The sequence below is a fragment of the Sus scrofa genome, chromosome 2 (assembly GCF_000003025.6).
Source record: "Sus scrofa isolate TJ Tabasco breed Duroc chromosome 2, Sscrofa11.1, whole genome shotgun sequence".
Classification (NCBI taxonomy): domain Eukaryota; kingdom Metazoa; phylum Chordata; class Mammalia; order Artiodactyla; family Suidae; genus Sus; species Sus scrofa.
This window is the reverse complement of record NC_010444.4, coordinates 65,149,715-65,176,739: the sequence shown is the minus strand read 5'-3', so window position 1 is coordinate 65,176,739 and position 27,025 is coordinate 65,149,715. Positions and strand designations below refer to the sequence as shown.

Genomic DNA, 27,025 nt, shown 5'->3' with positions numbered 1-27,025 from the left:
CCCCATGACCTACAGGGCCCTGTGGGATCTGTATCCCCCACTGCCCTTCCTCATTCTGCATGTGCTAGCCAGTGTCACTCCTTCCCAAATGTGCCAGGGATCCTTCTGCCTTAGGACCTTTGCACCAGTTCTTCTGACTGCTAGCATGCTCTCCTTGCCTCCACCACTGGCTCCTTCTTATCATGTCTAAGCTCATGTCAATTTCTCGGGTCTCAAGAAATCCCCTTCTAAGCACCCTGGAGTACATACTCCTGTTCTATTTTCTTCCTGGCCCTGTATCCTGCATATTTTCCTCTTCCATCCAAGACCAGAAAGCTAAGCTTTCCCCAACGGTGGGGACGTGGCCTGCCTTGCCCACACTCTATCCCCAACCACTAGAATACTGACTTGGCACACAATGGGGCTTCAAATTTTACCGTCAAATGAGAGTCCACAATGCTGGGAACACACTGCTAGTGACTGTCAAAAGCTGGCTCAAATCTACCAAGTGGTAAGACCTTGTGAAAAAGTTCCTGCCTCCTGCCAGCCACAAGCTTATGCTACAGGGGCAGGTGATGCTTGCCAGTCCAGAACAGGCCCTTTAGGCCAGGAAGACTATGCAGTGTGTAGCTGCTATCTGGAGGCCATGTCTGGGAGTGGGGGTGGTGTCTACTGGCCTATCCCCTGTCTTTGGCCCCAAGATGCTGGGGTGTGTGACAAGAGGGGAGGGTGAGACCCTTAGCTCCAGTGACACCTTTCCCACCTCACCCTTCCCATGACACCCACACCCGCAGCTCATCCAGCTGCCTCCTGGAATGCTGAGCCTGAGCCTGGGCTCAGGGGAAAATTTTCTTTCTGGTTGTTCTCCTGAAGCCCGAGAAGGGCCTTAGGAGAGTGACCCTTTCCCACTAGAAATTGGAGTCCTGGTACCCAGCTTCCTGGGGTCCCTGTCATCAGCCCACATAGCCCAGCAAGTGAGTCAAGCTTTAAAGCCACTAGGCTCTCGCCAAATTCAAAATGATAAAAATAAATGCGAATGGTGTAATTCCAAGGGCTGAGCAGGAAGCGACAATCATCATAATAACAGTAGCAGCCAACACAGTTTGAGCAATTACTATGTATATGATGCTCAACATGTATTCTTTTATAGGATCCACAGCACAGTAATAGATTAAAAGCACTGCTGATGACCACTGCCTCCAGTTTATGTGGGAGGAAACTAAGGCCCAGAGAAGTTACTTGCCCAGGAGCTTACAGCCAGAAAGCAGCTGACAGTTTCAAAGACAATTGGTTGTTTCAAAGTCAGTGAACCCTCAGGGCTTGGGCCTTTCAAATGCATAAGATATGGGGAGGCAGAGGCTGGGAGTGGCAGTCCACAAAACTAGATGATCTGTAACATCACTTTCTGAGCTGCTCAGAGTTCCCCTTTCTAACAGGTGCTCACGATCTGTCAGCGAGCTTATTTCTAAATATTTAATGAAAACTAATCTCTACCTTTCCTAATTTTCAAGGGGTCCTACCACCTCTGAAAGAGGGCTTGACCTGGAAAAGTCCTTTGAGAAGTGACACAGCTTTATCTCAAATTCTTGGGGGGAAGCTTTAGGAGAACCTGAAATGTTCCTTCACCTTGAAGTTTATTGATTGATTTTTAAAGAAAATGGCTGCAGTTTGCACTCAGCTCTGCTGATGCCAAGCTACAAAGCAAGATAGAGAATAAGCAAAGTGAATTTGGCCTGGCTGGCTATTAAAAAAAAAAAAAAAAAAAATTCTTCCCCCAGCTGGCAGATCCTTAGGCCCAGCAAAGCAGTCACTCAGATTCTCCTCTAACAAATGTAGAGCACTTCCCCTTCCCTCTCTGACTTCGGTGTCCACAGGGCTCTGGAAGCCGGTATCTCCTCAGTGACATGTGACCCAGTTGACACCAACTTGATTGACACAAAAACATGTGTCTGGCCAAGAGAAGCAGCTTAAGAAACTTCCTCAGGCGCCATTTACTCCCCATTCCCAGAAAGGAAGTCTAGGATGGGCAGAACAGCTAGGAATGATTCCCATCTCCAAGAGCAAGGCCCCTGCCCAGAGACATTTGAGATCTTAGATCTTAGAGCTGCCCACAGAGCCAGCAATCAAGTTTCTGTTCCTCTAACACAGTCACCCGAGATCACTCCTCTCTGCCATGGGCTTCGCTTTCGGCAAACCAAATCAGACAAAAGCCATACCCCTTAGCCCACAGCTTCATGAAACTGTTTACCTTCACCTCCTCTCAAGAGAGAAGGCGACCGATTTAGGAGCAGACAGCAAAGCAGCAATTAAGACTAACCGTTTATCTATAAAACACATTCGGAAACAGTAGATTGGAGTAAAAAGTTCAGGGTGAGCCCTAGAGAAATTCCCAGAAGGAATTAGGAGTCCCTGAACTGCAGAAAGGGGGTGATAGTCATGATTCTCCCCACTTTACAGGATGGAAAATTGAGGCCTCACATACGGCAGGCACTGAGTCCTGGAAGGCTCTAAAGGGACGCAGGCCAGGTGGCCTCTTATCGCTTAGTGGAGCTGGAAGGCCTAGGCGGCGGCTGCCCCACCCGGCTCCCCGGGTACCGGCCGGCCCCGCCCACACCTTAGGGCAAGGTCACGCCCACTCACCTAGGTCCCGCCTCACCCCTCCCTCGCTCCCATTGGCCCAGCCCTCCAAGTCCCGCCCCTCTGCACCTCCCGACATATAAAAGCCCCCCGCCCCGGCCAGCCGACCTCCACTCGCCGCCGGCCTGCTAGCGCCCGCCCCTCGCGGGGGCCGGGCCGCGGGGCTCGGGGGCGGGTGGTGTCGCCCCGGACGGGCCCTGACCCCCTCCCCCATAGTCCCGACAGTCGCCGCCGCCATTTTGACCGCCCGCCCCTTCCCCCAAGACTATGATTACAGCGACACTCAGGCCCCGCCGCCCTCCCCCGCCCGACCCGGCCCGGCCTGGCCCGCCACGCTGGGGCCGCCCCAGTTACCTCGGCTTCTCCCCACTTCTGTCCGCGGAAGGGCTTTCCAGAGGTCTCGGAGGCGATGTTGAGAGGTGGACAGAAAGTGCCGGGGGCCCCGGGCCGGGCCGGGGGGGTGGGGCGGGGGGCGGCCGGGAGGTTGTTGTTGTTGACTCGCGTTGCCGGGTTGCTTGGTCGCCACGACTACCGTGGCTATGGCGCCTCCGTTTCCCTCACCGGGGCAACTGTTGCTACCCACCCTACTTACGTCACGCGCCGGGGGCGGGGTCCAGGGTGATTGGCGGAGCCGGGAAAAGTGATTGGACGGCGCCAGCCCCTGCTGCTAAGCTATTGGTTCCGAGGCACGCTTTTCAACAGCCTCTCGACTTCCCGGTGCTCTGATTCATCGGTATGAATGTCCATCAAAGCAAACTGAACCCTGAAAGGCAGAGGAGCCCGTCACTCCAGCAAGGAAGCAGCTAGCTAAGAATAAAGGGGTGGGGTTTGTGGGGTCGGGATTGGCTTGCGGCGGTTACACCTGCCTTCCGGTTCGACTAAAGGGATGTCAATCTAGCCCAAAGGTTTGCCGCGCTCTCTCGCTGGAGGTTGTGCGCGTGCGTAGCACGCAAGGTCGGTTGGGAGTGGTAGTCGGTTCCCGCACTTTAAACGCCTTACCGACTATAAAGGGCGAGAAAGGAAAGATCTCTTCCCTCAGACTTCTCTTTTCCCAGGTGGGCCAGTTCTTGGCCTCGCGGGCTTACGTCATGGGAGGAATGCGGTGACGCGACGCTGCTCTTGTGACGTAGACGACGAAGGCCGGGCTCCCGGTTCGATGATGTCATCGGGTCCTTTTTCCTCCCCCTGCTGCCCTGCGATGGTAGGCTGAACGTGGGGAGCCGAGGCGGGGTTCGATGCCAGGGTCCAGCCGCAGAGCGACATCCTCGCCAACCACTTTCCGCCTAGACTCGGCCAAAAGCTCTGTCGCCCGGCACTCTCCGGCCTCCCCGCCCCTTTGGGCCGGGAAAGGTCACCGCTGCCGGGGAGACCGAGGCTATCTCGGCCCCGCAGGAGGCGCGGGCCGCCCTGGGAAAGGTCTCCTGCAGGCGGGGGATTTAATTAGCAGCTCTTCCCTCGGGCGATAAGCAAAGGTCAGCGTCCGGCCCTCCAGGGACAGCTTGGGCCGCTCAAAAGGGCTCTGCACTCCTCCCCCATCCCTACCCTACTCCCACCTCCAGTACTCCGTGCCTCAGTTTATCTAAGAGAGAAGTGACAGGACCGAGGCCTGCACTAGGGTGAGCGTCTCGGTAAAAATTCAGTCATCAAGATAAATAATAGTCTAATGCAATGTTATTTTTTAGATAGCAAAATTAATGGAAAAATAAATCCATGATAAACAAAATAGCAAAATTTTGAATAAAGACAGAATTTGCCTGGACTTTGCGATCAGGATGAAGTAAATCGTTCAAATTCAGGGTCAAATCTTACCTTTTATTCTCTTTTTTTGGCATTAATTTTGACTTGTAAAAATATCTTGATGACTGAGTTTTTTGACACCCTTTAAATTTTGTACCCTAATCCCCACCAGAGACCAAGGAGAGAGAAAAAATAAACCAAAGGCTCAAAGCCTACCTATCTAATTCAAATTTTGCTGTGTGATGCTGAAAAAGTGGCTCTACCTCTCTGAACTCTTTCCTACTTCAGCCAGCATTATAATTCCTTTGTGCAAGGCCCTGGCTGTAAAAGTGAAGCAGGCAAGTCCAAGACTCTGCACTCTTCTACAATAAGAGGCACAATAAGCAGTGAGATTAATACATGGCTCAGCACTTAATGAATCTGACTAGCATCCATGAGGACATAGGTTGGATCCCTGGCCTTGCTCAGTGGGTTAAGAATACAGCATTGTCATGAGCTGTGGTGTAGGTTGCAGATGTGGCTCAGATCCTGCGTTGCTGTGGCTGTGGTGTAGGCCATTGGCTACAGCTCTGATTCGACCCCTAGCCTGGAAACCTCCATATGCCTTGGGTGTGGCTCTAAAAAGCAAAAAAAAAAAAAAAAAAAAAAGGAGAGATTAATACTTAAGATCAATTCATAAGAGCTATGAAGCCTACTATGTATAAAGTAGATAATCAGCAAGAACTTGCTGAATAGTACAGGGAACCATGCTCAATATCTTATAATAACCTATAAGCCAAGAAAATCTGGAAAAGAATATTTATGTACATATATGTATGTGTGTGTGTATAACTGAATCATTTTGGCTTACACCTGGAACTAACATTGCAAATCAACTATATTTCAATTTAAAAACAACAAAACACAACATTGTAAATCAACTAACTTAAAATTCAAAAACAACAGCAAAGACTCTTAAAAAAAAAAGCTGTGAGAGCGACATTAGGGTTTGTGTGGTAAGAGTGACTCAGTAGCCTCTGTAACCTGAGGAGGAATCATTCGAACTGAGCCTGAGTTGTGAGAAGAAGCCAGCAAGCCCCACAAAACGGAGGTGGAGGAGTAAAGGCTTGGGGATAGGAACAAACATCTGGCTGGGGGTGGAATGAACAAAGAGGAAGGGGCCAGAAGGTGAGGCCAGAAATGTAAAGGCTGTCATGATGATTCTGCAGAAATCCTCCCAGGAACCCAGCAAAGTGCAATATTCCCCCACTTGACAGGTGAGCAAACAAAGGCTCAAAAGGGAAACTCCTCTAGGATCATGTAACTGAAGACGGCAGAACCCAAACAGCCTGTCTCCTTTTCTGGGACTTTCCAGTGTGCTTTGCTGCCCCTGGATGGAAGGGGAGAAGCAGTAACAGTAACAGTCTGCTGATAGCTGAGCCCCAAGAATTAATGAGACTTCTAGGCAGGAGGTGCCTAGGATAAATCCTAGTTGGCAAAGTAAGTCACTTAGCCCCTGCAGTTGCTTCTCTGAGACAGGGTTGGGTCCCATGGCCAGATATGTTGGTTGGTGGGAAGCAGATAGAACCGTTATTTTTACTTCCCACCCATTTCCTCACGTTCTGGAAGTCCTTGAACCCCAAGATGGGTACAGCTAAGCCTGTACCCAGATCAAAATTATTTGTAAATAATAGAAAATTATAGGAGTTTCCTGGTGGCTCAGCAGGTTGAGGATTCCACATTGTCACTGCTCTGGCTCAGGCCACTGCTGTGGCACAAGTTCAATCCCTGGCCCTGGAGTTATTGCATGCTGTGAGCATGGCCAAAAAATTATTTATTTATTTATCTATTTTTGTCTTTTCTAGAGCCACACCCACGGCATATGGAGGTTCCCAGGCTAGGGGTCTAATTGGAGCTGTAGCTGCCAGCTAGTGCCACAGCCACAGCAACACCAGATCCGAGCTGCATCTGTGACCTACACCACAGCTCACGTCAATGCTGGATCCTGAACCCACGGGACGAGGCCAGGGATTGAACCTGAAACCTCATGGTTCCTAGTCGGATTCGTTAACTACTGAGCCACAACGGGAACTCCCCAAAAATTATTTATTGTAAACCTTGGCAGGGAAGGTAGTGTGGGGCTAGAAATACCCTTTTTTTTTTTTTTTTTTTTTTTTTTTTTTTGGTTTTTAGGGCTGCACCTGAGGCATATGGAAGTTCCCAGTCCAGGAGTAGAATCAGCTGCAGCTGCCAGCTTACACCACAGCCAGAGCAACGTGGGATCCAAGCCACATCTTTGACAAACACCACAGCTCACAGCAACGCCAGATTCCCAACGCACTGAGTGAGGCCAGGGATTGAACCCAGATCCTCATCGATACTACTCAGGTTTGTTTCCCCTGCGACACAATAGGAACTCCATAGAAATGTCCTATGTTTTTAATCTGCTGGTGGTTGCAAAGGTGTGTAACTGTAAAAATTCCCTGAGCTCTCCATGTAAGACCTGTGTACTTTATATACAGTATACCTCAATTTGAAAGTTAAAACAGAGAGTTCTATTGTGGCTTGGTGGTAATGAACCCAACTAGTATCCGTGAGGATTCGGGTTCAATCCCTGGCCTCACTCAGTGGGTTAAGGATCTGGCGTTGCCATGAGCTGTGGTGTAGGTCACAGATGTGGATCGAATGCTGCATTGCTATGGCTGTGGAGTAGGCCGGCAGCTATGGCTCCAGTTTGACCCCCTAGCCTGGGAACTTCCATATGCCATGGGTGCGGCCCTAAAAAGACGAAAAAAAAGTTGAAACACACACACACACACACATTAATTCATGGGAAGTAGCTTTCAACCAACTCCTTCCTGGAAGCCATAATTAAAAGTAAGGAATTGGAGGAGTTCCCATTGTGGCTCAGTGGGTTAAGAACCTGGCTAGTATCTATGAGGATGCGGGTTCAATCCCTGGCCTTGCTCAGTGGGTTAAGGATCCTACATTGCCGCAAGCTGTGGTGTAGATCTCAGATGTGGCTAGGATCCCACATTACTGTGGCTGGGCATAGGCCAGCAGCTGCAGCTCCAATTCAGCCCCTAGCCTGGGAACTTCTATATGCCATGGGTAAAAAGAAAAAAAAAAAAGTAAGGAATTAAGTATGATCTTGGCTTCCCAGTAGTAGCTTTTCATGTTCACCAAACAGCCCAAGAATGCCAGCTAAAAAATGTGGAAGGAATGAAAGAATAAGAAAAATCACTGTTTTGCACAAGCCAATGAAATCATCGATTTAGCCAATGATCATCAATGAGGGTTATAAAACATCAGGTGAGAAGAGGATTTGGACCAAGATACAGGGCACCAGAGGGTTCCTTGGGTGTAGGGGGTGCAGATTTCAACACGGAGGCCAGACTGTCCCCATCGTTAGCTGCAGTGAAGCTCAGCATCACAACAGAGGGACCCTTAGGCTTGCTGGGCCCCCTGATGTAATACAAAAGGAAATTCACAGCTTCCTCTAGGATACATCTTGCCAAACCCTGACTCTGATCCTCAACCTAATATCCCATTTGCAGGAAATGGCAAGGATGGAGGAACAAGTTAAATGACATCAGGAAACAGCTGTCAAACCCCAAGGGTGGAGTATGCTGGAGGACAACTGTCTCTTCGATGAATCAGTCATGGCAAAAGGGAATGGGGAGTATTCTAGGGCAGGTGACATCATTGACATTTGGGGCCAAACTGCATTGTAGGGTGCTGAGCAGCATCCCTGGCTGCCACTCACTACATGCCAGGAGCACACAGCCCCCACCCCTCACCAGATGTGACAACCAAAGATGTTTCCAGACACAGCCAAATGTCCTTGGAGATATTGCCCTAGAGGATGGCAGAGCAACTGGCAGGAGGACCTGGGATCCCCAGGCCAAAAGAGACAAACATTCTCTCTTGTTTAAGCCAATTATTGGGTCCTCATTAAATTGAGAGAACTATGACTTTGGTAATCCTGTTCCAAGTTTTTATATTCACTGAAAGTTTCACACCAGATAAGAATGCTCATTGAAGCAGAAAGGCGATGTGGGTGTCCATCCCTAGGGGACCAGAAAGATGAAATAAGGAAGGCTGCAGAATACAAAACACTAAGCCAACAGTGAAAGCAACAAAGTAGCTCTTAAAAAAAAATCTGATGGGGAGATCCTGTCGTGGCGCAGTGGTTAACGAATACGACTGGGAACCATGAGGTTGCGGGTTCGGTCCCTGCCCTTGCTCAGTGGGTTAACGATCCGGTGTTGCCGTGAGCTGTGGTGTAGGTTGCAGACGCGGCTTGGATCTGGCTTTGCTGTGGCTCTGGCGTAGGCCAGTGGCTACAGCTCCGATTCAACCCCTAGCCTGGGAACCTCCACATGCTGCGGAAGCGGCCCAAGAAATAGCAAAAAGACAAAAAAAAAAAAAAATCTGATGGGCCTGATAATGTGAGAAAATAGAATGGGTACATGTATGTATAACTGGGTCACCATGCTGTACGGTAGAAAAAAAAATTGTGGGAGACCTAGACAGCTGCATGCAAAGCAATGAAACTAGAACACACCCTCACACCCTGCACAAAAATAAACTCCAAATGGCTGAAAGACTTAAATATACGACAGGACACCATCAAACTCCTAGAAGAAAACATAGGCAAAACACTCTCTGACATCAACATCATGAATATTTTCTCAGGTCAGTCTCCCAAAGCAATAGAAATTAGAGCAAAAATAAACCCATGGGACCTCATCAAACTGAAAAGCTTTTGCACAGCAAAGGAAACCAAAAAGAAAACAAAAAGACAACTTACAGAATGGGAGAAAATAGTTTCAAATGATGCAACCGACAAGGGCTTAATCTCTAGAATATATAAACAAACAACCCAACAGCAAAAAAGCCAGTCAATGGAAAAATGGGCAAAAGACCTGAATAGACTGTTCTCCAAAGAAGATATACAGATGGCCAACAAACACATGAAAAAATGCTCAACATCACTGTTTATAAGAGAAATGCAAATCAAAACTACCATGAGATATCACCTCACACCAGTCAGAATGGCCATCATTAATAAATCCACAAACAACAAGTGCTAGAGGGGCTGTGGAGAAAAGGGAACCCTCCTGCACTGTTGGTGGGAATGTAAACTGGTACAGCCACTATGGAGAACAGTTTGGAGATACCTTAGAAATCTATACATAGAACTTCCATATGACCCCGCAATCCCACTCTTGGGCATCTATCCGGACAAAACTCTACTTAAAAGAGACACGTGGAGTTCCCGTCGTGGCGCAGTGGTTAACGAATCCGACTAGGAACCATGAGGTTGCGGGTTCGGTCCCTGCCCTTGCTCAGTAGGTTAAAGGATCCGGCGTTGCCGTGAGCTGTGGTGTAGGTTGCAGATGCTGCTCAGATCCCGCGTTGCTGTGGCTCTGGTGTAGGCCGGTGGCTACAGCTCCGACTAGACCCCTAGCCTGGGAACCTCCATATGCCGCGGGAGCGGCCCAAGAAATAGCAACAACAACAAAAGACAAAAGACAAAAAAAAAAAAAAAAAAGAGACACGTGCACCCACATGTTCATTGCAGCACTATTCACAATAGCCAAGACATGGAAACAACCCAAATGTCCATCGACAGATGATTGGATTCAGAAGATGTGGTATACATACACAATGGAATACTACTCAGCCATAAAAAAGAATGACATAATGCCATTTGCAGCAACATGGATGGAGCTAGAGAATCTCATCCTGAGTGAAATGAGCCAGAAAAACAAAGACAAATACCATATGATATCACTTATAACTGGAATCTAATATCCAGCACAAATGAACATCTCCTCAGAAAAGAAAATCATGGACTTGGAGAAGAGACTTGTGGCTGCCTGATGGGAGGGGGAGGGAGTGGGAGGGATTGGGAGCTTGGGGTTATCAGACACAACTTAGAATAGATTTACAAGGAGATCCTGCTGAATAGCATTGAGAACTTTGTCTAGATACTCATATTGCAACAGAAGAAAGGGTGGGGGGAAAAACTGTAATTGCAATGTATACATGTAAGGATGACCTGACCCCCTTGCTGTACAGTGGAGAAAAAAAAAAAAAAAAAGAATTAAACATGGTTAAATGAAACTAGTGAGCACCATGTGGGGAATTAACATTAAAAAAAATTGTATTGGGGAAATGACAATTTAAAAATAAATAAATAAAAATTAAAAAAGAATTCTCACCAGCAAAAAAAAAAAAAATCTGACGGGGTGATTCTAGCTTTTTTTTTTTTTTTTTTCCTTTTTTGGCTGCCCAGCAGCATTTGGAGTTCTATCCAAGCCATAGTTGTGACCTCTCCTATAGCTGCCACAACACAGATCCTTTAACCCATTGTGCCAGGCTGGGGATCAGACCTGCATCCCAGCACTCCAGAGACTCAATCCTGTTGTCCACAGTGGGAACTCCTGCTATAGCATTTAAATTTTTTTTTTAAATTTCAGGGTTGTACCTGCGGCACATGTAAGTTCCCAGGCTAGAGGTCCAAATGGAGCTGCAGCTGCTGGCCTACACCACAGCCACAGCAACACCAGCTCCAAGCCCATCTGCGACCTACACCATAGCTCACAGCAACACCGGATCCTTAACCCACTGAGGGAGGCCAGGGATTGAACCTGTGTCCTCATGGATCCTAGTCGGGTTCATTACTGCTGAGCCACGACAGGAACTCCCCACTATAGCATTTTAAAATAAGGCAACCGGGAGTTCCCTTTGTGGCTCAGTGGTTAACGAACCTGACTAGGATCCATGAGGATGTGGGTTCAGTCCCTGGCCTCACTCGGTGGGTTGGGGATCCGGCATTGCTGTGAGCTATGGTGTTGGTTGCAGATGTGGCTTGGGTCCCACATTGCTGGGGCTGTGGTCTAGGCTAGCAGCTGTAGCTCTGATTCAACCCCTAGCCTAGAAACTTCCACATCCCACAGGTGTGGACCTAAAAAGCAAAAAAATAAAAATAAGGCAATCTTTCTCCTGACCTAAATGGCAAGAGTGAGAGGTCTCCACAGAGTTTTGCTAAAAGGAAGAAAAAAAGAAATTTAAGAACCATCTGCTAATGTGCCAGGGAGTAATGGGATAAGAATCTGACACTTGGTGCATCGAAATGCAAACAAGATGTCCTGTGTTTTGTTGGAAATTCATCTTAAAAGCCTGTGCATTCCTGCTTATTAAAAATGAGGCTTATTAATCTTGTAAACTATAGGAGTTCCCATCATGGCTCAGTGGCTAACGAATCTGACTAGGAACCATGAGGTTTCGGGTTCAATCCCTGGCCTTGCTCAGTGGGTTAAGGATCTGGCATTGCCGTGAGCTGTGGTGTAGGTTGCAGACGAGGCTTGGATCTGGCGTTGCTGTGGCTCTGACACAGGCCAGCAGCTACAGCTCCAATTAGACCCCTAGCCTGGGAACCTCCATATGCCGTGGGGTGCAGCCCTAAAAAGACAAAAAAAAAAAAAAAATCTTGTAAACTATATACATAATACAGTAAAAAATATTTATATATATTCGATATGTAAACACTGCTGATATATCCATGGATGAAATGGAATCTAATGTCAGGGGACACACAAGCAAACAGGTTTGGGGAAATATACTGGAAACAATTTTGATGCATGAAGACAATCTTGCAAACCTATTGCTAGAGGCACTGTATCATTACACAGGAAGATTTGTAATAGGAATGGATTGAGATTTTAAAATAAAAACGAAGATCTGAGGGGTGAGGCCCTAAATACTGGGAAAATATTTACTACTCATTTCACAACCATCTGGCTTTTAGAGAAGATGCTTGGGGCACATGCACATCTACATGAACATGTGTCAACCTATTCCCCACCCCCATCACCACTCTCACCCCCAGTGGAAGGACACCTTTGTGTTGAGAGAGGAGGCTGAAGGAAAGAAGTTAATAAATGTTTTCAATTTCATAAAAACAACAACCAGACAAAACAAAACAAACAATCCCCTACAATGTATCACTGAACTAAAAGGATACAGATGGAGATATAGCATACAATGTTACTTTGCAAATTACAACATACTTGTACAAAGTCAATGTATAAACATACAGAAGGATACATCCTATTGCTTAAGGACATCTACCAGTTCAGGAGCATGTAGCAAATGCCTTCCAGATGATGGTCACGATTTGGGAAGGGCAAAGAATTGGGGATCTGGGATGGAGGGGGCAGAAATTAAACTAATGAGGGCTTTGCATGAACCAATGAAAGCTTGATAGAGTTTGGGGAGAGGTGGGGCTGGGTAAGACCTGGGCTCAGTGGCATGCGTGGGGGGATCACCTGGCAAAATGCTGAAGGCCAAATGGGAAAGGGAGGAATGAAGACAGGACAGGTGAGTTGTATTTGGGTGAGGAAGTAACCTATATGGTAACTACTAGTCCTATGTGGCTATTTGGTTCGGAGGGGTTGCCCTTTCTTTCTTTTTCTTGACTAATTGCTTTGGTTAGGACTTCCAGTGCTATGCAGAATAAAAGTAGTACATATGGGCACTCTTGTCTTGCTCTGGATCTTAGAGGGAAAGCTTTCAGGGTTGAGTATGATGTTAGCTGTGGACTTCTCATATATGGCCTTTGTTACATTGAAATACATTCTATCTAAATACCAGTTTGTTGAGAGTTCTTATCATGAAAGGATATTGAATTTTACCAGATTTTTTCTTCATCTATTGAGATGGTCATATGGTTTTTATCCTTCATTTTATTACAGTGGTGCATCCCACTGATTAATTTGCAGATGTTGAACCATCCTTGCCTCTCTAGACTAAATCCCACTTGATCATGGTGTCTGATCCTCATAATGTATTGTTGAATTTCATTTGCCAATATTTTGTTGAGAGTTTTTGCATTTAAGTCCATCAGGGATTCTGGCCTATAATTTACCATGTAGCTCTTAAAACTTAAAAGTAACTAAAATAAAACACAATGAAGAATCCAGTTCCTCAGTCTCACTGGACACATTTCCAAGCACTCAACAGCGGCATGTAGCTAGTGGCTACTGTGATGAAAAGCACAGATAGAGAACATTCTCATCATCAGAGAAAGTTCTGTTGGTCAGCACTGCTCAAAACCAACTCTCAAAGTCTCTTTCAGCGACTCAGGGAAATGTGATGTTTCACTCTGGTGTAAGATGATACTGAATAATAATTGTATATTTTGTTGGATGTGAAAATGACATTATATTATGTAGGAAAATGTCCTGATTTTTCAGAGATTCGTGTGTAGTATTTAGAGATGAAAACTAGTGTCAGGTTGACAAGAGATGGTGTGTTTAAAGCACCTAGGAGAGAACCAGGCATGTGGTGAATCCTCAGTAAGTGTTAGTGATCACTAATTTAAAAGCTTAGAAAAATGACAAATTGGGGAAAAAATACTTACTACTCATTTCACAACCATATGGTAAACCTCCTCAATATATACTGAACTCCTAGAAATCAGGAAAGAAAAGATCAACTCAAAAGAATAATGGGCAAGAAAGGTAAGCAGAGGAGAAAAGAGCAAACTATAAATAGCTCTTAAATGGAGTTCCCCTTGGGGCTCAGCAGTTAACAGCCTAGCATCTGTGAGGACTCAGGTTCCAATCCCTGGTCTCACTCAGTGGGTTAAGGATCCTGCATTGCCATGAGCAGTTGTGTAGGTCTCAGACCCTGCTCGGATCTGGCTTAGCTTGGCTGTGGCTGTGGCTGTGGTGTGGGCCAGTGCCTACAGCTCTGATTGGACCCCTAGGCTGGGAACCTCTGTTAAAAAGACAAAAAAAAAAAAAAAAAAAAAAGAGACAGCGACCAAAAAAAAAAAAAAAAAAAGCTCTTAAACACACGGAAATATGTTCTGCCTCGCTTGTGGTAAGGGAAATGTACATTTTCTCTGCTGAGATACTGTTTTTCACCTTTCCTGTTGGCCAAAGTCCAAAGTTTGATAACAGTGTTGGTGAAGCTAAAGGGAAAAACTCTTATCCTTTACTGGAGGGACTGTGAATTAAGCCAACCTTCAAGGAGGGAAAATTGGCAGTATCTGTAAAAATTGCAAATGCCCATAGTCTTTGAGCCAGAATTTATCTCCAGTTACACTTGTCTATGTGTGAAATGACATTGGTACAAGGTACGTCACTGTGATGTTAACCTAAGAACAAAGGGATGGGAAAAAAAATCTCTCTCTGAGGCAGTGAAATTAACCATGGGGCAGCTACACAGCAAAATATCATGATATTATGTTGCTGTAGACAAATGATACAGATTCATAAAGAGGTTTGTTTGGTGTTTGTTTTGTTTTTTTATTTTGTAGAAGTTCTCAAGCCACAGCAGGGACAATGCCAAATCCTTGACCTTCTGAGCCATGAGGGAACTTCCACAAGAGCTTTGAAAAGGTGAGATCTCCAGCATTTGTTGTTATGTGGAGTGGGGGGGTGGGTGGAGGGAGGAAGGTGCAGAAGAACATATGAAACATGCTACCTTGAACTGAAATTCTGACACATGCTACCACAGGGATGAACCTTGAAACATTATGCCAAATGCAAGAAGCTGGACCTAAAAGGGTAAATAGTGTCTTGTTCTGCTTTACAACCTATGTAGAATAAGCACATTCATAGAGACAAAAAGTAGAATGATGGTTACCAGGAACTGGAGGGTGGAGTGGAGGAATGGAGAATTATTGTTTAATTAGGTAGAGTTTCAGTTTGGAGAGATGAAAAATTTCTGGAGATGGCTAGTGGTGATGGTTGCATGACAATATGGATGTCTTAATGCCACTGAACTGTGCACTTAAAAATGGTTAGGATGTGGAGTTCCTTGTTGCCACAGTAGGATAAGGATCCAGCATTGGCACGGTTGTGGCTTGAGTTCAGTCTCTGACCCAGGAACTTCCACATGCCATGGGCTTGCCCCCTCCCCTCAAAAAAAGGCTAAAATGTTATATTTTATCACAATTAAAAAACAGCTTTTTTTTTTTTTCCCCTGCACCCACAGTACATGGAAGTTCCTGGGCCAGGGAATGAACCCACACCTCAGCAATGACGCAAGCTGCTGGAGAGACAATGGCAGATCCTTAACCATAATGGCCACACAGCAGGAACTCTAAAAAACAACTTTTTATTGCTACCTTTAATGTAAAAGCAGATGAGGGGGGAGGGATAAGGACTTGTATTCTTATTTGTTTGTGTATGGGCACAGAAATTCTGGAAAGATACTCAGGAAATCAGGAGCAGTGGGTTTCCTGTGGGGAAAAGGAGGGGAACTAAGACTTGGGAAATACTGCAGTGTAAACTTTATGCTTTTTGTTTGTGCAGCACATGAATGCATCCACTATTCAAAAATAAAATTAGTTAAGAAATATGGAGAATGGCTTTATTTAGGATTAGTAAGATTTGAGTTAAAAAGTAAAAAAAAAAAAAAAAAAAGATTTGAGCGGTTTATTTTTTTTGTCTCAGCATGCAGCAGCTTGATGTAGGATCTCAGTTTTCAGATCAGGGTTTGAGCCCAGGTGGAAGCACTGCCGAATCCTAACCACTAGACCACCAGGGAACTCCTTGGGTACATTTTATGCTGACCATAAGAATAACGATGATGATGATGAGTATGATGATAATAGTGATACTGGTATATTAACATGAGTGATATTTCCCAATTCTGGATTTTCTGTTTTTTGTTGTTGGTTTTTTTTTGGCAAGCATGTGGCACATGGAAATCCCCAGACCAGGGACTGAACCCGTACCACAGCAGTAACAATGCTGGATCCCTAACCCTCAGAGCCACCACGGAGCTCCTTCCAATTCTTTTTTTTTTTTTTTTTTTTTTTTTTTTTTGGTCTTTTCAGGGCTGCGCTCATGGCATATGGAGCTTCCCAGGCTAGGGGTCGAATCAGAGCTACAGCTGCTGGCCTATGCCACAGCCACAGCACCATCAGATCCGAGCCTCGTCTGCAACCTACACCACAGCTCACAGCAACGCTGGATCCTTGACCCACTGAGCGAGGCCAGGGATCGAACCCGCAACCTCATGGATCCTAGTCAGATTCGTTTCTGCTGTGCCACGATGGGAACTCCTCCTTCCAATTCTTATCTATGAGTTTCCCATGGCTGCTGTAACAGTTCACCAAAACTGGGTGACTTACAGCCATGGCAATTTATTCTTCCATAGCTCTGAAGGCCAGAAGTCTGAAGTCAAGGTGTTGACAGAGCCAGGGCTCCCTTCAAAGGCGCCAGAGGAGAATCTTTCCTTGTCCCTTGTAGCTTCTGGTGGCTCCTGGCATGACTTGACCTCTTTGGCTACATTCCTCTTCTCTCTCTATCTCTGCCCTCACATGGCTTTATCCCTTCTGTCTGTGTCTTTAAAACTTGTAATAGAATTTAGGACCCACCCAGATAATCCAGGACAATCTCACTTGGAAGTCCTTAATCATATCTGCAAAGACCCCTTTTTTCCAAATAAGGTGACGTTCACAGGTCCTGGGTTCTGCAGGTCACCATTTAACCGACTGCACTTACTGTACGTTCTTCTGGGTGCTAAGCATTTTATGTAATTTCAGTCCTCGAACAGCCCCATGAAATAGATATGTTTATTATCTCCACCTTCCCAGTGAACTCAGAGAGGGGCAGTGCCTTGCTCCAGGTCACACAGGAAGTGGGATCTGAACCCAGCTCTGTTGAGCTCCAAACTCTGCTTCTCTGGGAGGCACAAAAGAAGCTTCTGTTTCTGGAACAGTCAGAGTCCAACAGTCAGGCAGAAAATATTTCCTGGTGTGTTTATTCATCAGCAGCCCCTGGGCCAGGACTGGGGATATGGAGAAAAGGGCAGAAGGGTGCGTCCCTAGAGAGTTGTGGGGCAAAGAGGCAGAGGAGGGGAGCATATTATTCATCAGCCCTTTCGAAGCAGTACAATCAGATATGACTCCTGCCTTCTGGAGCATTGCCCTTGGCCTGAGGCACCACGGGGGGCAACCAAGGCCAGGAGTTTGTCATGAAGAAAAGGACAAAGGAATAAAGTTCGAATCCAAAGGGAATGCGTCAAGTAGAAATAACGTTTAATTGGGCGGCACTTACTGTATATCACTGACTGTTTTAAACATGTGATGCACTTATTGCATCCTCCCTCTTTTATAGGAGGGGAACCAAGGCAGAGAGAGGGTAAGTGTCTTGCTCAAGGTCACACAGCAGGAACTAGGCAGAGATGAGGTTCCAACCCAGCAGCTACCCTTCACTTGAGTTCCTATTGTATTTTTTAAATTGAGGTGAAATTGACATTGCATGAAATTAATTAACCATGTCAGGGAGTCCTCCCTGTGGCACAGTGGGTTAATAATCTGGCTTGTCTCTGTGGCATTTCTAGTTCAGTCCCCAGCCCGGCAGCAGTGGGTTAAGGATCTGGCATTGCCACAGCGGCTCAGATCTGATCCCTGGCCTGGGAACTTCCATATGCCTCGGGTACAGCCAAAAAAGGAAAAAAAAAAATTAATCATGTTAAAGTGAACAATTCAGTGGTGTTTAGTATATTCATAATGATGAGCAACCACTGCTTCTGTCTAGTTCCAAAATGTTTTCATCACCCTAGAGGTATAGATGGCAGCAATTACTCCCAATTCTACTCATCTCCCAACCCTTGGCAACCAACCACTAGTCTGCTTTCTGTCTCTTTGGGTGTGCCTATTCTAAACAGTATCCTATAAATGGAATTATACATGGTATGAACTTTGGTCTCTGGCTTCTTTTGCTGAGCCTAATATTTTCAAGGTTCATCCACATTGTAGCATGTGTCAGTGCTTCATTTATTTTTATGGCTGAGTAATATTCCACTGTATAGATGGACCATATTTTATTTATCCACTCATTTGTTGTTGGGAATTTGAGTGGTTTCCACTTTTTGGCTATTGTGACTAATGCTGCTATGAACATGTAACATTAAAACGGTCAATTTTAGGAGTTGCCATTGTGGTTCAATGGGCTATGAACCTGACATAGTGTCCACGAGGATGCAGGTTCGATCCCTAGCCTCACTCAGTGGGTTAAAGATCCCGCATGGCCGCAAGCTGCAGAGTAGTTCACAGACACAGCCAGATCCAGTGTTGGTGCGGCTGTGTGGTGTAAACCAGCAGCTGCAGCTCCGATTCGACCCTTAGCCTGGGAACTTCCATATGCCACAGGCATGGCCCTATAAAGAAAAAATAATAGTAAAATGGTCACGGCTCAGTGGTTAACGAATCCGACTAGGAACCATGAGTTTGCAGGTTCGATCCCTGGCCTCGCTCAGTGGGTTAAGGATCTGGCATTGCTGTGAGCTGTGGTGTAAGTTGCAGATAGCAGCTCGGATCTGGCGTTGCTGTGGCTCTGTGGTAGGCCAGCAGCTGTAGCTCCAATTAGACCCTTAACCTGGGAACCTCCATATGCTGCGGGTGCAGCCCTAGAAAAGGCAAAAATAAATAAATAAATAAATAAAATAAAAGGAAAAATCTGCAGCCTAGACTACTCCACCCAGCAAGAATACCATTTAAAATAGAAGGAGAAATAAATCATTTCTTCAACAAACAAAAACTAAAAGAATACAGAAATATTAAACCCATTCTAAAAGAAATATTGAATGAGCACTTCTTGTGTGGCTCACAACCTAACTACTCAGCGTTGCTTCTACAGTGGCTATGGCTCGATCCTTGGCCTGGGGACTTCCATATGCGGCAGGTGTGGCCCCTTAAAAAAAAAAAGAGAGAGAAAGAAATACTGAATGAAAGGTCTTCTCTAAATAAAAAAATTTTTAAAAAAGGTCAACCTTATTTCGTAGGCATATTACCTCAATATATATTTTTTAATTGTTTTGTTTTTATTTTTTTGGTCGTAGCTATGGCATATGGAAGCTTCGAGGCCAGGGATCAACTCATGCCACAACAGTGACTCAAGCCACAGCAGTGACAATGCTGGATCCTTAACCTGCTGAGCCACCAGGGAACCCCTGGCCTCAACACTTTTAAGTAATAATATCATCTGAGAGGGCCTGGAAGCAACAACATCAGCCCCCATTCCATAGCAATGAGCAGACCCAGCCTTCAAGTCTTGGCTTCTCAATGCCACTTTCCAATAAATGGAACTCAGGTTCCCTGGCTGATTCCAGGACTGGGGCTGGGAAAATGCAAGATGAGCCTGGAACAGCTTGTGGTGCCAGAAAGTAAGGACGTACTTAAGAAAAAATATGGAGTCATGTCAAAAGAGCAGTGCCTGAAATAAAATGCTTAGGGCAGGGGCCAGCTGAAAGAGCTCCCAATGGCCAAAGCTGGAAAGATCTGGCCCATGAAATGAATAACCATGGTATTGGATTTTAACCCAAATAACTGTTCATGAGTCTATGTGGGTGTAAACAAGTGACTAAACAAATAAACAAATGGAGATAAAACAATTCTTCACTCAAGAAGAATCCCAAAATAACAACTAGCAAATGCAGAAGGAGTAAAGTAAATGGAAAATTACTAATAAACAAACAGCACAGTAGTAATTTCTACACATATGATGTCCCAACAAATGCTAAGATCAGTGAGTGGGATGGGAAACAGGATATTTGTATAGCCTCAAAGTGCCTCACTCAAAGTATTTATTAGTGCAATTTGATTTTTTTTTTCTTTTATGGCCATACCTGCAGCATATGGAAGTTCCCAGGCCTGGGGTCCAATGGGAACTGCAGCCCCTGGCCTCCGCCCAGCCACAGTAGTGCCACATCTGAGATGCATCTGTGAACAACATAACCGCTTGTGACAATGCCAGATCCTTAACCCACTGATTGAGGCCAGGGATCAAACCTGAATCCTGACAAGACACTATTTGGGGTTTTTAACCCACTGAGCCACAGTGGGAAATCCCAGTTAGTGTAGTTTTAATATATGTCCACAAATTCTTCCATATTTCTCCTCCCAGAAGGTGAAGCTTAATTCCTCTGCTCTGGATGGAGGCTGGGAACGTTGTTTTTGGACCTGAGCTGTGGATACAGAAGTGTGTTCAGTTAGTGAAGATTCTTCCAGGTGTCCACTTAGGACCTGGGCACTTTTCTGCATGTATGTCATACACTGATAAAAAGTTCAATTTGGGAGTTCCTGTCGTGGCGCAGCAGAAACAAATCTGACTAGGAACCATGAGGTTGCGGGTTCGATCCCTGCCCTTGCTCAGTGGGTTAAGGAACCGGTGATGCTGTGAGCTGTGGTGTAGGTTACAGATGTGGCTCGGATCCCGCGTTGATGTGGCTCTGGCGTAGGCTGGCAGCTACAGCTCTGATTCGACCCTAGCCTGGGAACCTCCATATGCCGCGGGAGCAGCCCAAGAAATGGCAAAAGGACCAAAAACAAAAAACAAACAAACAAAAAAGTTCAATTTGTTATTAGGAGTTTCCGAGTGGCTGAATAGGTAAAGGATCTGGCATTGTCACTGCTGTGGCTCAGATTACTGGTGTTGCATGGGTTGGATCCCTGGCCCGAGATCTTCTGTATGCCATGGGTGTGGCCCCCCAAAAAAGTTCGATTTGTTAGAATGAAAAAAAAAATGGAAAGAAATATAGACTCAGTTATCTGTTTCAGAGACACTCATGTTTGTGTTAAAAACTGTAATGAAGAGTTCCTGTTGTGGCTCAGCAGGAAGTGGAGAGTATCCACTAGCATCCATGAGGTGGGTTTGATCCCTGGCCTCTGTTCAGTGGGCTAAGGATCCAGTGTTGCCGTGAACTGTGGTGTAGGTCACAGACAAGGCTCAGATCTGGCTTTGCTGTGGCTGTGGTGTAGGCCAGCAGCTGTAGCTTTGATTCGACTCCTAGTCTGGGAACTCTCACATGCCACAGGTGCGGCCCTAAAATCAAAAACCAAACCAAACAAACAAACAAGCACCCCCCAAAAAACAACCCAAAAACTGTAATGAAAAGCAAAGAAATGATGATAGCTGAAGTCAGGATGGCAGTTACTTTGGCAGGGAGGGATTGCGACCAGGGAGGGGGGACATTTATGGTGCTACTACTATCCTACTTCTTGATCTGGGTGATGATGATGTGGTTGTCCTGTTTATAATTATTTTTTTTAATTGCACAAATTGTAATGTTTTTCACATTTTGATGGTGTCCTGGAGCCTATTTATACTGACCTGTGAGAACAAATTGTTAGCTTTTCAGGAATTTGGGGACATCACACAGATATTACATGTATGGCTTGAAATTGACCAGAAACCCTATAGATGCTACAAATCTCCGCCTTTTTTTTTTTTTTTTTTTTTAACCTGGGAGAGCCCATTGTTAAACATTTCCTGGAGTTCCTGTCTTGGCTCAGTGGTTAAAGAATCTGACTGGCATCCATAAGGACGGAGGTTGATCCCTGACCTTGCTCAGTGGGTTAAGGATTCAACGTTGCCGGGAGCTGTGGTGTAGGTTGCAGATGTGGCTCAGATCCTACGTTGCTGTGGCTGTGGCTGTGGCCGGCAGCTACAGCTCTGATTGGACCCTTAGCCTGGAAACCTCCATATGCTGTGGGTGCGGCCCTAAAAAGTCAAAAACCAAAATAAAACATTTCCCAGTTCGTGACATCTTCTTTATGTATATATTAGTTAAATATTTAAAAATTATTTTTAAATTATGATAATAGGGGAGTTCCCATTGTGGCACAGTGGTTAACGAACCTGACTAGGAACCATGAGGTTGCAGGTTTGATCCCTGGCCTTGCTCAGTGGGTTAAGGATCTGGAATTGCTGTGAGCTATGGTGTAGGTCGCAGACACAACTTGGATCCCGAGTTGCTGTGGCTCTGGTGTAGGCCAGCAGCTACAGCTCCAATTAGACCCCTAACCTGGGAACCTCCATATGCCTTGGGTGCAGCCCTAGAAAAGACAAAAATAATAATAATAATAATAGGAGTTCCCGTCGGGGCGCAGTGGTTAACGAATCCGACTAGGAACCATGAGGTTGCGGGTTCAGTCCCTGCCCTTGCTCAGTGGGTTAAAGGTCCGGTGTTGCTGTGAGCTGTGAGCCTGGATCCTGCGTTGCTGTGGCTCTGGCGTAGGCTGGTGGCTACAGCTCCTATTAGACCCTTAGCCTGGGATTTTCCATATGCCGCGGGAGCAGCTCAAGAAAAGGCAAACAAACAAACAATAAATAAAATAATAATAATAATAATAAATAAATAAATGGTGATAATAGGTGTTCCCATAGTGGAGCAACAGGATCGGCAGTGTCTCTGTAGCACTAGGACGTAGGTTCAATCCCTGGCCAGGTGCAGTGGGTTAAGGATTTGGTGTTGCTGCAGCTGCAGCACAGGTCACAACTGCGGCTCAGATCTGATTCCTGGCTTGGGAACCCCATATGCCTCAGGGTGGTAAGAAAAAAAAAAGGTAACAAATGCATAGTATAAAATGTACCATTTAACCATTTTAAGCTTCCAATCCAGTGGCATGAAGTCCATTCACACCATTGTTCCACCTTCACTACCATCTACCTCCAGAACCCTTTTCATCTTGCAAAACTGAAGCTCTGTCCCCAAAACATTTTTTTTCTTTAATCCTTAAAAACTTTCGCTTGGAGTGTGGATTCTGGAGCCAGAGGTTCTGTTAACCCCAACTCCCACCTCCACTTACCAGCTGATCTTGAGCACCTTGTGTCACTGTTCTGTTTCCCCATCTGTAACATGGATTTAATCTTAGTCTTGATTTCATAGTCCAGTGGCTCTCAGAAGTGTGGTTTCTGGACCAGCAGCATCAGAATGGCCTGGAAACTTGTCACAAAGGCAGATCCTCAGACACTCTGCAGTCAGAGCCCAACAATCTATGGTTTGTTTTTGTTTCTGTTTATTTTTGGCTTCACCCATAGCATGTGGAAGTTCCTGGGCCAGGGATCGAATCCAAATCACAGCAATGACAATGCCAGATCCTTAACCCACTGAACCACCAGGGAACTCCTGAGATCTGTGTTTTAACAAGCCCTCCAATTCAAGTTGGCCTCTGGCCTTGCTCAATGGGTTAAGGATCTGGCTTTGCCACAAGTTGTGGCATAGGTTGAAGTTCCCACAGTGCATACTGCGTAAGCACTTACTGTTGTTGTCACTATAGAGGAGGCCCTGGGACCCTAGCAGTATGGTGGTGATGGGGGGCTGGCTGTGACCCCTCTTCTGGTCTGATGGGGGTCTGGGTTCCTGGTCTCTGCTGAATGGAGACCTTCTCGCCTCTCTCTGTTGAAAATGACAGTGTGCTGGACCACGTCACCCCATCCTTGGCGAAAGGTTATCGCTTGGTCTGGGAGATGGAAAAGGTCGGGGTGGGGTGGGTGCTGTGCCGCCTTCCCTCTGCAGGAGGAGATAAAGGAGGTCACTTGGCTCTTCCATGGTGGGTGGGGGGAGCTAAGATGTATAAATGGGGGTCCAGGAGGCACCAACCATCAGAAAGCTGCCTTGCTGCGTCCACTCTCACATCTCAGGCAGCCCGTCCAGAATGGCCAAACGTCCACTGCTGCTGCTGCTGCTGGCCGTATGGGTGCTGGCTGGGGAGCTGTGGCTGAGGACTGAGGCCCGGGCGTCACCCTATGGAGTGAAGCTTTGCGGCCGTGAATTCATCCGAGCGGTCATCTTTACCTGCGGGGGCTCCCGGTGGAGACGGTCGGACATGCTGGCCCATGAAGCTCTGGGTGAGGCTGGGGAGGTAATGTGTGTGGGGAAGGGGGGTGGACGAGACAGGACAAGGGTCCGAGGAGCCAGGAAGGGAGGTGAGATGAAGAGCAAGAGAGTCCCTTCCCTCCACATGCAACTGGGGAGACAGCCAAGCCCTCAAAGCTGTGCCAAGGCTGGAGGAGCCAATTAGCAGAGCAGAGGAGCTGGGATGGGGTGGTGTGTGTGTGGGGACAGCAAGCCATTCACCCTAGCTAAAAGTCAGAGAACAGGCTACTCTTTCTGGAACACCTGCTATGTGTGAGCCCTGCATTAGGCAAGGCTGCTGTTTGCAAAACCCTGGTATGTGCCGTTCAGAAGCGGAAACTAAAGTGCTTTCCAACCCTTTGGGGAAGGTAGTGTGAGGGATGTGATGAATCCAAGGCTAGATTTGCCACCTAGTAGGTGACCCTCCTACCAACTTGCTTTCCCTCCCTGATCCTCTTTAACAGCAAATAGGAGCACAGGCCCTGTATCCTGCAGGTGTTAAGTGGCAAAAGTGAGGCAAGACAGAGTAGCATACAGTTGAGTGCTTACCATGTGCCAGACACTGTTTTAAGTGTTTTTTTGTTTGTTTGTTTTTGGGGTTTTTTTGCCTTTTCTAGGGCCGCTCCCACAGCATATGGAAGATCCCAGGCTAGGGGTCTAATCAGAGCTGTAGCCGCTGGCCTATGCCAGAGCCACAGCAACGAAGGATCCCAGTTGTGTCTGCGACCTGCACCACAGCTCACAGCAATTCCAGATCCTTAACGCACTGAGCATGGCCAGGGATTGAACCCTCAACCTCATGGTTCCTAGTCAGATTCGTTAATTACTGTGCCACGATGGGAACTCCGTTTTTTTTGTTTTTGTTTTTGTTTTTGTTTTTGTTTTTAATGGGTATTGAGTCTTCTACTGGGTACGAGATCCTAGAAGATAAGAGTTATTATTATCCTCACTTTGCAGACAAGGTAACTTAAGCTCAGAGAAGTAAATTCACTTGCTCAGGGTTATCACTCAGAGAGGCTGGATTGGTGCTTAGTCAGTTCAGCTCTCAAACACATGTTTTTTTTTTTTTTTTGCCTTTTCTAGGGTTTGCTTCCTGCGGCATATAGAGGTTCCCAGGCTGGGGGTCTAATCTGAGCTACAGCCACTGGCTTACACCACAGCCACAGCAACTTGGGATCCGGGCCACATCTTCGACCTACACCACAGCTCACAGCAACGCTGGATCCTTAACCCTCTGAGCAAGGCCAGGGATCGAACCCACAACCTCCCAGTTCCTAGTCAGATTTGCTAACCACTGTGCCACGACGGGAACTCCCAAACACATGTTCTTAACCATCAGGTCCTCCACAAATAAATAGTAGGGGAAAGAAAATGATTGAAGCAGAAAGCCAAGCTCAGTGAGGTCGAGTAAGCTGCCCATCAAAGCTGGAACCCAGGTACCAGTGGCATCAAAATCTTTAACTGGGAGTTCCCCTTGTGGCTCAGTGATAATGAACCCAACTAGTATCCGTGAAGATTAGGGTTCAACCCCTGGCCCTGTTCAGTGGGTTGGGGATCCAGTGTTGCCATGAGTTGTTGTATAGGTTGCAAACGCAGCTCGGATCTGGAGTTGCTGTGGATGCAGCCTAGGCTGGCAGCTGCAGCTCCAATTTGACTCCTAGCCTGGGAACTTCCATATGCCACAGGTGCTGCCCTAAAAAAAAAAAAAAAAAAGAGTCACTGTCCTAAGCCCTGTGTTCCCCCACCCCCCAGTCCTCCCTGAGGACCCCAAGGCTGCTAGGAGCCTCCAGGACACTGCCAGGGGCCCAGCTGCACCTGTCCTTGTCCCACGGGGCCATGTCATTGGCCACAATTTTTTTTCTTTTTAGATGTGGCTCTAAAAAGACAACAAACAAACAAAAACAAAAAAATCTTTAACTAACAGGCTGAGTCACAAGAACAGAGAAGTGGCTGGACCAGCCAGGAGCCAGAACTCTGAGTGTGGCCTGAGCTGAATCCCAAGCACTCACTCTTTTCATCTTTTTGCAGGGGATGTCTTCTCAGACACAGATTCCAACGCAGACAGCGAGTTGGACGAGGCAATGGCCTCCAGCGAATGGCTGGCCCTGACCAAGTCCCCTGAGACCTTCTATGGGGTTCAACCAGGCTGGCAGAGAACCCCTGGGGCTCTTAGGGGCAGTCGTGATGTCCTGGCTGGCCTCTCCAGCAACTGCTGCAAGTGGGGGTGCAGCAAGAGTGAAATCAGCAGCCTCTGCTAGACAGGGGACCAGGTGGCCATGGAGAACCAGAGTGAATGTCCCAGCTCTGCTGTCCACCTAATGGGTGTCCAGGTGGGCACCTGTTTCTAGCCCCTCATGCATTCATTCATCAGCAAGTCACAGAGCTCAGGCACTATGGGCTCAGAATAGAGTCCTCCCACCCAACCCTGACCTTTGGCCAGCCTATCCTGACCCTGAGCAGGCTGTGCCCCTACCTGGCCACATGGGGACCCTTTCTCCCCAGCCCATCTCATGCCTTTCCTGGCCTGTACTGTCTCCTGCTGCAACGGTTGCCCCTGCTCTACCCAAAGTGGCCACACTGAGACCCTGGCCCAGCTGTGGCCACTGTCCCCTCGCCAGCCCAAACTATACCACCCCCAACTCCCGCCCCATTCTAGCCTTTGCCCCCTCTCTCCCCGAAGCCTTCCAGGCCCCTCCCTCCACCCCAGCCTGGGTTCTAAAGCTGTGGACCCCAAGCCTGGAAGAGGGACCTCAGGTTCCCTTCGTTTCCTGGGGTGGAGGCTCAGTGGTGGGGGGAGGGGTACGGATCAGAATCTTCCTCAACCCCCCAAATAAAAGTTCCAAAGTACTTGGCAGCGTGTGTATGTGTGTGTGTGTGTGTGTATGGTGTTTGGGGAGGGGAGGGGCAGGTATCAGAGGAGCTCTGCCGCACCCTCGACGCCGCTCCTCCTCCCCCTCTCTCTCCCCCTTGGCTCTCCCCTCCCCAGCCCCTGAGAGCGCGGCCGGGGACTTTCCGGCGCAGC

At 46.9% G+C, this 27,025-nt stretch overlaps 2 protein-coding genes across 10 annotated transcripts in view; one reads left to right on the top strand and one right to left on the bottom strand.

Annotated features, from left to right (window-relative positions):
- RFX1 (regulatory factor X1) overlaps positions 1 to 3,181 on the bottom strand; it is a 31,993-nt gene extending 28,812 nt beyond the window's left edge. For 2 of the 4 annotated variants that reach the window (XM_021083704.1, XM_005661239.3), the window contains exon 1: positions 2,971 to 3,160. The gene's annotated coding sequence lies outside the window, so the exon portion shown is untranslated. Of the gene's footprint in view, positions 1 to 2,970 lie in introns of all 4 variants that reach the window. The other 2 variants (XM_021083705.1, XM_013994672.2) reach the window with 2 other exon arrangements.
- RLN3 (relaxin 3) lies at positions 3,434 to 26,857 on the top strand. 6 transcript variants are annotated; one of them, XM_021081988.1, is made up of 6 exons: positions 3,434 to 3,521; positions 3,672 to 3,817; positions 14,669 to 14,750; positions 23,035 to 23,146; positions 23,790 to 23,996; positions 26,032 to 26,857. In XM_021081988.1, the coding sequence occupies exons 4-6, from the start codon at positions 23,080 to 23,082 to the stop codon at positions 26,259 to 26,261; spliced, it is 504 nt and encodes a 167-aa protein (XP_020937647.1). In that variant the 5' UTR covers positions 3,434 to 3,521; positions 3,672 to 3,817; positions 14,669 to 14,750; positions 23,035 to 23,079; the 3' UTR covers positions 26,262 to 26,857. The 6 variants fall into 6 exon arrangements, 5 of the variants coding, with proteins under 5 accessions (XP_020937647.1, XP_005661293.1, XP_013850120.1 ...); XM_005661236.3 differs by having other exon boundaries at positions 3,454 to 3,570; XM_013994666.2 differs by lacking the exons at positions 3,434 to 3,521; positions 23,035 to 23,146 and having other exon boundaries at positions 3,577 to 3,817.